The following is an 11166-nucleotide window of genomic DNA, read 5'->3' on the forward strand; positions in this document are numbered from 1 at the left end:
ACTCGTGGCTCTTTTTATTGACTCCATTCATTTACTCATTCACCCTCTCCACCAAATTCTCCTCCTCCACCTGCCTTAAATCCCCTCCTATCTCCAATTTTCACTCTCTCCCACCTTTTTCTTTTCACCCTTTTTTAACGCCTCTCCCTGCCAAGTAAGAAAAGATTTCACTTTGCTATTTGCATGATATTTCAAACCAAATCCACCGCTTGTTTGACAAATATTGATTTTATTAATCAAATGTGAATAACTCTTTTTGTGTGAGGGCACACTGCTGGCTGGCTTCCAGTTGTAGCTTTTGGTTTCTTTTTCATTGAAGCTCAGTGGATAGAATTGCTTTGTAACTGGGTAAACATACCCATAAGATCTTTTGTTCTTTAATACAGCCAAGTCTGATTCTGGCAGTGACACTGAATGATGGATCAGAAAATACAGGAAACTAACGACGAGCAGAAAACAATGAGAGTGGTAAAAAATAAAATAAAAAAAAGAATAGGCAAGCAGAATTAAAGGATACCCAAAGGAGCTTGAAAGAGATAGAAATAAATCTTACTGTTTGTGTACGGATTTGCCACCTTTTTGTTGGTCATTACTCTGGCTGTGGCATTGTTGACCTGTCAACAGATGGACAGAGGATAGTGTAAGGAGAGATGCACAAAAGCAAACATACACAAACCAGCCAAAACTGTGCATAATGTAAATAATCCACACCATCACCACTCTCCATGCTGGTATTTAGTCTTTTCAGCAAGTAAGGCTACATGCAGTCAAAGATCAGATGTTGTAACACATTCAACGTCATTAAAATAAAGCGAGAGAAAACAACTTTAAAATGGGAATGAATTCATAAAGTCATGACACATTTTAAAAGTCTAAAGACTAGTACAGTGGCAGCAGTCCTGTCTGCTCGGGCACACACTGCTGGACAGAAAATTACTATCCCACAATTCCAGTGAGCCCTATTTTGGTGATTCACGGGTGAAAAAATGTCTAGGATTAAGCCTATAAGTGCTCTACATCTTGTGTGCAGGTGCATGTTTTAATGTGTAGCCACTGTTACGTTACTTGGAATGCAATGCTTCCTGTTCCTGTTGGATCATGCTTTATTTTATAGAAGGGTGATTTATTTATCATTTTACTTAAAGGGAGATCACAGCTTATTTTTCCCTGGCTCCTAATATCTGACCCTGTAACAGATTAAAGTGGGTCTAAGTAGATTAAAGGCTGCATGCAAATATGTCTCCTAAAAAGTTCTTTAATTTACCACTAATTATGCAACAGCAAATACATTTTGAAGAACTTTTTATATTTGCCAGATTAGATTTTCTAGAAATACATTATCATTTAACCTTTTATGGTTCTGTTTAGACACTCAAAGTTAATTGATAAGATAATCCAACTACCTAATCCTCCCTAGACAGCAGTCACCAGGAAACATAAGTGACAGGGCAGTTGCATGGGAATTTACTGGGCTTCCATGCAAATGCATGTAATTTATTTTTTAAAATAAATATTTCTATTCCTAAATTAAATTAACCCTAATGAGTTAAAATGGAAAACCACAAAATCAGTACAAATAGCGAGAAAGAGGATGGTGACACCAATTGCTAATGATTTAGAGCAAAAAGTTTTAACAAGGTGTGCTGCACTCTGGCTCTGGTCATCATTTGGAAAATGAAAACCCACCATGAGCTCATGCGCATGCCACAGACACAAACACACATGACAAAATCCATAATTAACAAAGTGGGATTCATCATCTGTGCCAAAAAACACTGCAACACACTACCACACTGCTGGATAGATGTCTTCCTCACATACACTTACGGATCAGGATTCGGCATGCAGCGTTCAATGTGCAGCAGGCAGGTAGGGAGGAGAAGGGAACGGATGGAGGGAGAGAGGAAAGGGAGGGTGTATATTTCAGGAAACCTCAGGCAGGCAGAGAAAGGAAAGAAAGAGTCAGAGGGAGAAGGAGGGGAATAAAAGAAGAGGGGGACAGGAGGTAAAAAGAGACAGGAAAAGGAAGGCACCTCTATTTTGCGTCCCTCTACGATTGTACCATTTAGTTTCTCCCGTGCACGGTCAGCATCTGCACTTGTTTCAAATGTTACAAACCCAAAGCCCTGCAGTGGCCAGGAGGTGGTGTTGAAAATCAAGAAACACAGGAAGGAAGTCCAGAAATGAAATGATGAAACAAACAGGAAAAAGAAGAGAGGAGAAAAAGACACAAAGGACAGATGAGAGAGCTGCAGTTCAGGCCAAGGTCTATATCTAAAAGCAGTAGCCAGAGAGATGTCAGGCTGGTTCGACAAACATGGGAAACAGAGCTGGAGTTACAGAAAGGAAAGCTGGAAACTCAGGACATCAAGAACACAGACAAGAACTTTGAATAAATTACCACCTCGTCGTGTGTGTGCATGTGTGTGTCTGTGAGTGTGCGGTTCTGTTTTGTGTTCCCTCTTGCACCTAGGCTCTGCTGCACATGCATTTACAGGAGCAACTGGACCTAATTGAATTAGCAGATGCCACCACTTAGTGAAGTTTGGGATGTGCATACAACTGCATGTGTGTAAGTGTGTGCGCATGTGTATTTGCAATAGGCTGCAGTTGCTCTGCTGGTGTGCAGAGGCCCTGTGGGACAGCAGATAAGTGCCATACAATTACAATCTCCACAGCATAAGTCAGCCGTGACTCTGGCAGCCCCAGGACGAGACTCATTCGTTCTGGAGACCTTGTCTGTGTCTCAGACTGGGCCTGGAGATGCAGCTCACTCAGACAACCTATATGTGGTAAAACATGAGGTATAATAGTTCTGCAGCAAATCCTTCAACATCATTGACAAAATGTCTTTTTTTTTTTTTCATTTTCCCATTAGTCTTTAAATATAGCTGTTTCAAAAAGTATTTGGACCCATTCACCTTTTGCACATTTTCTGAAGTTGTTAATTTGATCCTGAATGAATCAAATTTAAATTCCTGAAATTCAAGGATCTCTGTGTCAACCTCTGATAAAACTGAGGCTCATACCTCACAGAACATCTGCAGAGAGACCTGAAAAATGGCAGTTAACAGACAGTTTCCATCCAATCTGAAGGAAGTTGTCAGAATCTTCTAGGAAGAATGGAAGAAACGGCCCAAATCCAGGTGTGACAAGGATGTGGAAATGTACCCAAGACAACTCAAAGCTGTAATGACTGCCAAAGAGGTGTGTTTTTACCAGAGGCAGTACATAAGACGGTCATAGCCTCCAACTGAAAAGTGCTCTACGACACTGTCCTCCATATCACCAAATATAGGTCTACTGCTGCCTGTAAGAAGAAGCTTGGTATCCTCAGTCTGGACATCACCTTACTGCTGGCTGCTACCAACATCAAATTGAAAGAAGAAGAAGAAAATTCTCATTACAGAAGCAAGAGGCTGGAGAAGGAAAATCTTGGACAGGCTTTTAGTTGTTGGTGAAAGCTTTGCATTTTATTGCTGTAAGACTAGCATGAAAGCGGCCTTCTTCTTGTTTGAGTAGAAAGCTGCAGATAGATGTCTTGATGGTAAGATTGGCATCTGCTTTGCAAACTGTAACCACCAGCAATCTAGAGCTTCCTGACTGGTTCATGATCTGGGATCTGTCAAAGCCTTAACATATTAGTTGTTTTCTTCTTGGTGTTCCTATACAATGTTTACAGTATGATGGGATACACTGTCTTGCTGGAGGAGGCCACTGCCATTGGGGAGTGCTGTTTCCATCACAAGGCGTGCTTGAGTCTGTCTGGAGCTATTATTAGGTGGGTGGTAGGTGTCATAGTAACGCTCACATGAATGCCAGGAATCACGGTTTCAGTGCCGAACATTACATTGTAAGAAAATGATCAATTCTACAGAATTCACCTGTCATTGATTTTGATGTTGTAGCTGATTGGTGAAGACACCGGCAGTATTTGACACACAATCCTGTAATTATCACTTGTGCCCACAGGATCCACTGGTGTCACTGCTCATCAAAAGTTACCCAATTTTGCATAATGAGGGGTACTGAGAGCTGCACAGTGGCTCGGTGGTTAGCACCATTGCCTCACAGCAAGAAGATCTCTGGTTCATGCTCGGCCTGGGCCTGGCATCTTTCTGTGTGGAGTTTGCATGTTCTTCCTGTGCAGCATGGGTTCGCAACATGATTTCCGGTTTTCTTCCTTAGTCCAAAAACATGTTAACCGGTGAATCTGAACTGTCCGTAGATCTGAATGTGAGTGTGGTTGTTTATCTCTAAGTGTAGTTCTAGACTGGTGACCTGTCCCGGGTGCTCCCTGCCTTCGCCCTAAGTCAGCTGGGATAGACTCCAGCCCCCTAGTAAGGATTAAGCGGTGTATTGAGACTGGATGGATGGATGTGTACTGCATGAGTACAAACAATGACAGAATGTAAACAGTTACACTTGGAAAGAGACATCCAGCATGTTTCTGTACAACAAAGACATCAAATCATGTTTTCAGATCTTTTTTCATGTACCACAGTTGTCATGTAACATTTATTATCGCTGTTTTTCAAGTTTTAGAGCTTGCCGCACCACCTCATGGACATTAGTGGTATCGATTTCTGAGAAATGACTCTTTCTTTGCGAGGACTGGTTTATGGGAGTTATGTGAGGCAGGTCAAAGTTCACGTACACCATCTTGCCAAACCGCAAACATTCCTCTCAAAGCACAGCGTTCTGTTTTCTTCCATATGTGCCATGTAAAGCCTCTGAAAAGTTTTGTTTGTAAGTTCCATTTTCCGTTCACATTATTTACATCTGCCATCTTACATACTATATCTTTGTATATTTCATAATTTGGTTACTTGTTGCTTGTTTATTTACATATTTTTGTGTATTTTTTCAGTTTCATACAACAAGTAAGAGAATGTATCAAAAGGAATTTGTTATCTCAAGACATTCTAGTAAAGGAGAGTCAAATCTTTATTCTGCCCCTAAGTCATCTCAACACCTCTGTGCATCTCATGTTTAGCTATCGGTCTATACCTGCATTGGAACATACAATTGAAACCAGAAGTTTACATACACTGTATAAGAAGACAAAGAAAACAAACAAACAAAAAAAAAATTCTTTTTTTTTCTCACTGTCTGAAATTAAATCAGAGTAAACTTTTCCTGTTTTAGGTCAGTTAGGATTACCAAAATTATTTCTACTTGCTAAATCGCAGAATAATGAGAGAGAGCATTCTTTTAGAGAGTTTTTTTTATTACTTTCTTAAAAGTCTAGTTTACATACACTAAGGTTACTAAGCCTTCAAACTGTTTAGGAAAGTCCAGATGATGATGCCATGGCTTTGGAAGCTTTTGATAGGTTAACTGACAACATTTGAGTTAACTGGAGGCACACCTGTGGATGTATTTTAAGGCACACCTCAAACACACTGCTTCCTTTTGTGATAACACGGGAAAATATAAAGAAATCAGTCAAGATATCAGGAAGAGAATTGTGGACTTCCACAAGTCTGGTTCATCCTTGGGTACAATTTCGAGATGCCTGAAGGTTCTACGTTCATCTGTTCAAACAATTATACACAAGTACAAACACCATGGAAATGTCCAGCTATCATAGCGCTCAGGAAGGAGACAGGTTCTGTGTCCCAGAGATGAAGTGTTTTGGTGAGAAATGTGTGTATCAACCCCAGAACAAAAGTAAAAGACCTTTTGAAGATGATGCTGAAGCTGGTAAGAGAGTGTCATTATCCACAGTGAAACCAGTCCTGTACCGACATGGGCTGAAAGGCTACTCAGAGAGGAAGAAGACATTACTCCAAAAGCAACAGAAAAAAGGCAGATTACAGTTTGCAAATGCGCACAGGGACAAAGACCTTCATTTTTGGAGACATGTCCTGTGGTCTGATGAAACTAAGATTGAACGGTTTGACCATAATGATCATCGTTACATTTGGAAAAAAAAGGGGGAAGCTTGCAAGCCTGAGAACACCATCCCAACTGTGAAGTACTGGACGGGCAGCATCATGTTGTGGGGGTGTTTTGCTGCATGAGGGACTGGTGCACTTCACAAAATAGATGGCATCATGAAGAAAGAACACTATGTGGAAATATTGAAGCAACATCTCAAGACATCAGCCAAGAAGTTAAAGCTTGAACGCAAATGGGTCTTCAAATGGACAATGACCCTAAGCATTAGGGACAACCAAGTCAATGTTTTGGAGGGGCCATCACAAAGCCCTGATCTCAATCCTGTGGAAAATTTGTGGGTAGAGCTGAAAAGGCATGTGCAAACATGGCGACCAACAAACCTCAGTTCCACCAGATCTATAAGGAGGAATGGGCCAGAATTTCAGCAAACTATTGTGACACGAAACCCAAAACGTTTGACCCAAGTCATACAGCTTAAAGGCAATGCTACCAAATAGTAAGGAAATGTATGTAAACTTCTGACTTTGAAGAAAGCAATAGAAAATTATCTAAAAAATTCTCTCTCTCATTATTCTGGCATTTAGCAAATAGAAATCATTTTTGGTAATCTTGACCTAAAACAGGAAAAGTTTAATCACATTTAATCTCATATATAGAGAAAAAAAGGGTTATGCGTTTTTTTATAGTGTATGTAAACTTCTGATTTCAACTGTATGTAGACGGCAAAATAACAGTAGCTTTTCATGTTTCTCTTGTTTTAACACAGTACATGGTGTTCAGAGACAACAAAATGTTTTCAGTTATGACTTCAGTATGGCCACCAGCCAGTGTGGCCCATTCGAGTGGCAGCTGCTAAGGCAAGGCGTTAAGGCCAAAGTTTAAGCGTGGCACTTTGAATAGAAAGATGATGGTTCCAAAGGACACATAGACCTTTGCTTTCACAGCAGTAATGAGTGGTGGTAACCACAGATAAGCACTGTGCTCTGACTGCTCTAATCCACATCACCTGCAGTTCTGATCAAACTTGTGTATTAAGTAACAAGACTAAAAAATACTGATAACAATAAAATACAACAGAACTTTAATGTCATTCTGTAAATTTTTTCTACCTCAATACCTTATTTTTTTTTTTTAAATTCCTGTTTAATTGTATGGTATACATCCATTTTTTTATGACAGGGAAATACAAAACACATGGAAATGAAATTGATTTAATAGACCACCTAAAGGGACAAAATTTGACTGTGTATGACAGACTTTCAAGTTTTGAAAGAGTGGACTTAATGTTCCTCCTTAGATATCATGTTTTACCGTCAGGAATTGCTTGATATGTGCAGAGGTGGATGGATCTCACTGAGGTACTCCTCCTTTGCCTTCCATTTTCAGTCATGTGACGGTTTAGTTTTTAACATTTCCGCCATTATACACCAACATGTAACTAGAGGCCACAGACCGAGGAAGGGAGTCCAGAGATGTCTCTTGCAAAATTCAATTAAGTTTTCTCTCTTTTTCAAGTTTCAACCCCAGATCTAATTCAGCCAGGTTCCTCATTTTGATTTAAATTGCAAATCTGAACCCCAGGTTGTGACGCCCCCACCCGTGGAGGCAGAGAGTGAAGTGCTTTTGATAGGCCTGCCAGACATGCCTTCTGGACTCACAGTCAGTCCTTTTAGCTCGTATCTCGGGCCAGTCCTTGCTCTGTATTTGTACAACCAGATAATATGTGAACGCTACCTCGGCACTGTGATCTCATATGCACATACAGGATTCACTGCCTCTGCTGGGCATACGTAACACATAGGCGAGAGAAGGAGCAAATAAAAATACATCTGAAAAACTGAAATGAGAATGAAATTAATCATTATGACATTTTGTATCTACATATAATTACATGCAGCGCTCCTCACCCTGATAGTCTACTTTGCTTTATTTATCATGTGTAAATATTTCATGTTTAAGAGAAAGGGACATGACTAGACAAGCAGCTGAATGTAAACCAGACATGTAAAAAAACAAACTGGAGTGCATACAGAAGGGAACAGTAGGTTAGTATCCCCAAAAAATAAAGCTGTTATCCACGTAACCACACATCCTTGTCTGTGTTACCTTTAATGATCACGTTAAATCAAAAGTTGGATAGCCTGTGAACCTTACTAAAATTCTCTTTTTTGTACCTTTTGCAATCAAATAACTGTTAACTATTAAATACAATCACTTGTGTCTGGCATGAATATAATGGAAGTCATATTTTTTGCTAGAGGTTCTCTAAATGTGTGCATAAACACTCTTGTTCCTCATTTAGTATTCATGACACTCCAACAGTTTCAGTAGCTTCAGTGATCACCGGGCCTTACACAGAGGTATCAGAATAATTATGTCTTCTACTCCTTCATCTCATTTGCTTCCTTTCAATTGGCCACTGTCCGTATCACCGAGAAGGAGTAATTAGGTAATATGGTATCATTGAGTGTAGGGAAGTATAAAGCTTTTTTTGTAGTGCTTTTGCCCCATATTGCAGAAGATCACCTGTCAATCACTCAGCTCGCATAGTGCCATAATCTATAATCTGTTCATGGAACTTCAGCTCAGAGGGCACGCTGTAAATTAGACCTTAAAATTAGGCTGCAACAAGTATTTGTCAACTCATTACAAAATCTGCAAACTGTTCATGAAGAAGAGCTTGCTTTTTTTTTTTTTTTTTTTCAACAAGTATTTGTCAACTCATTACAAAATCTGCAAACTGTTCATGAAGAAGAGCTTGCTTTTTTTTTTTTTTTTTTTTAAAAACTAGTTCTGAATTGAATTGAGTTACACCGTTAACTCTTAAGGGATGTCCTTGTAAAGACTCAAGTAATGTGTAAATATGTTTACTAAGCAATATCAGTAGTGCCATCAAAAAGAAATGACATATTCATTTAACACATTACTCAATATGAAGCAATAAAATATATTTTCAAATGAATAGCACTCAGGTTAGATTGAGAGGGGCACGTCTAAATATGCAACCAAAGCCACCTCATGTGGCTGGTAAAGGATCATTTTTGTGGTTCCATTTATTTTTTGTTCTTTCATTCCTACTTACTGAGGTTTTATTAGGTTTATAATGACACAGTCTATTATAATATTTATTGAACAATATTTCAAACATGTCAGTTCAGATATTTAAATGTTTTTGTTGCTTGTTGTGTTTGTCAGTTGTCTTTTAAAATGTAACTACATGAGACTACTTACACAGGTATTATTCTATTATTCACAGCAATTATGTCTAACTCCCCAAACAGAGAATCACTCAGGAGACACCTTTCGCTCAATGAGTTAACTCTGTTTAAATAAAGGTTTCAATCAGTCAGTTAATCTCTCAGCCAATAGATGAGCAAATGACCTGTGTCAGTTACACAGTTATTACATAAATATGTAGTAACAACTAACATGTAACTAAGAACTAGTGGGCGTTGTGCAAGCTTGTTTAGTACGCATGTATGTGCACTTAGCTTAGCCTAACAATTTTATTATGACTAGCTATGTTATAACTAGCAATGTAAAAGCTTCATGAAATGGCTACAGGGTGAATCACTGTTGTGATATAGCATCCAGTGATATCGATGAACAAAGTAGATGTTTATTTATACACAATGATGCAGGTAATATTTTAATTTAACTCATCCCACTGCATGGAATAGAGCAGAGTTTATATCTACTTCTTGGCACTGCGAGCTGGAAAGCTAACCGGAATAGACCGTGTGTTTGCAGCATGAATCCTAATGTTAGCGTTACGATAAGTGGCAGGGATTTATTGTATGTCACAATGTATGGCAGGCTGGTATGGTGTAAAAGCTGCTCAGAGGCAAGTGTCACTGATAGGATAGTAATTACTATTAGACAGTGGAAACGAAAGCTGTGAAGACAGTGAGAGGAGTGAAGGACTGCAAGAAAAAAAGGAAGGCAGGGGACAAATACAGTCAGCTGGAAAATCGTATGTGTGTGAGAGATGTGTTCATGAATGTATGGTTACAGTACACTTACCTTGGAGCCTCGCTCATTAAAAATAATCTCCACGTCTAAAATCTTGCCAAATTGCTGTGGAAGACAGGGGAGATGGTGGGCAGGGGATAAAGAGAAAAGCAGAAACAGGGAAGAAATAATTAGAATATGCCGACCTGCACTGGGCTCTCAGCCCAAAAATAAAATAATATTAATAAAATAAACATATACTCCCAACTTAAAAAACACTACACCACTCCATACTCCAACAGCCTCCCCCTCATTACTAAAAAGGTTAAGCAGTCAATGCTTCGAATTAACTTACTCCTCCACACCCTACAATGAGATTAATAAAATATCCATTTACTCTTAATGCTTTTTAATGCTGTGTTTGCTCTTTCGTGGTAATGAAGAGGTGTGTGTGTGTGTGTGCATGTGTGTGTTGGGGACAAGGGCTATGCAGTGTTAATGAACATTACAGTGGTGGATGTGGACGTTAAAGCAGCAATGCCTCAGCACGCACTACTGAGCCTAATGATGCCCATCATCTTGCTTTTTCTCTCCCCACTCAGAAGAACAGAAAAAAAAGAGCCGAGTATTTTTAGAGAAGGAGAAGGCCCCTCAGTGAAAACAGGAAATGTCTTCTATTTGTGGGAGGGTGGGGGTAGTGGGTGAGGATAGGGGTGGTGATCAGCTCGTGAGAGTGAAGGGACAACCCATCAGGGCTAACAGTAAACCATACATTTGTCTATGTGCTCAGGGCACAGGCCATCATAGTAATTACCTGCCAGAGCTCACTAGTGTAACCATGCAGTTGTCGTCTATAGGTCCTTATATGATCTAACTCTTAATGGTTTTGATTAGCTCCATGCTTCATTTTAATTGGTTAATTATTGTGGATTAAGTGCTCGTGGTCATGCAGTCTAGCAAATTGATGGTGGTGAGTCTGTGGTTAGGTATAAATAGGATAATACCTGGCCTTATGGCTTTTAAACATTGTAAACACTTCAGCAGCTGCTGCTGCAGGGACCACTTCATATTTAGCCTTCATGGTATTCAATGTACAATAGAGATATGGGAATACAAGCAAAGGATTAGCCCTAAACGGTATATTAGGCAGATTTTCAGGCCTCCTGTCACATGTGGCCAGTCATCATGGCCACTACTGACACCATAGAGACTACTCCTTAGGAAATTTACAGCATGTTTGTTTTTAGATCTTTCTTTATCTTTTTCTTTTTCTTTACAACTGATGCGTGACACTTGATTAGTCTGTTAATT

At 39.5% G+C, this 11166-nt stretch overlaps 1 protein-coding gene across 1 annotated transcript in view; it reads right to left on the minus strand.

The window, feature by feature from the left end:
- LOC103369438 (RNA binding protein fox-1 homolog 3-like) overlaps nt 1-11166 on the minus strand; it is a 75126-nt gene that overhangs the window by 29126 nt on the left and 34834 nt on the right. The window contains exons 3-5 of the mRNA XM_008298155.1: nt 9928-9981; nt 2034-2126; nt 554-614 (exon numbers count right to left, since the gene is read on the minus strand). Coding sequence (XP_008296377.1) covers nt 554-614; nt 2034-2126; nt 9928-9981 — 208 coding nt within the window. The remainder of the gene's footprint in view (nt 1-553; nt 615-2033; nt 2127-9927; nt 9982-11166) is intronic.

The sequence above is a fragment of the Stegastes partitus genome, unplaced genomic scaffold (assembly GCF_000690725.1).
Source record: "Stegastes partitus isolate 25-593 unplaced genomic scaffold, Stegastes_partitus-1.0.2 Scaffold1288, whole genome shotgun sequence".
Classification (NCBI taxonomy): domain Eukaryota; kingdom Metazoa; phylum Chordata; class Actinopteri; family Pomacentridae; genus Stegastes; species Stegastes partitus.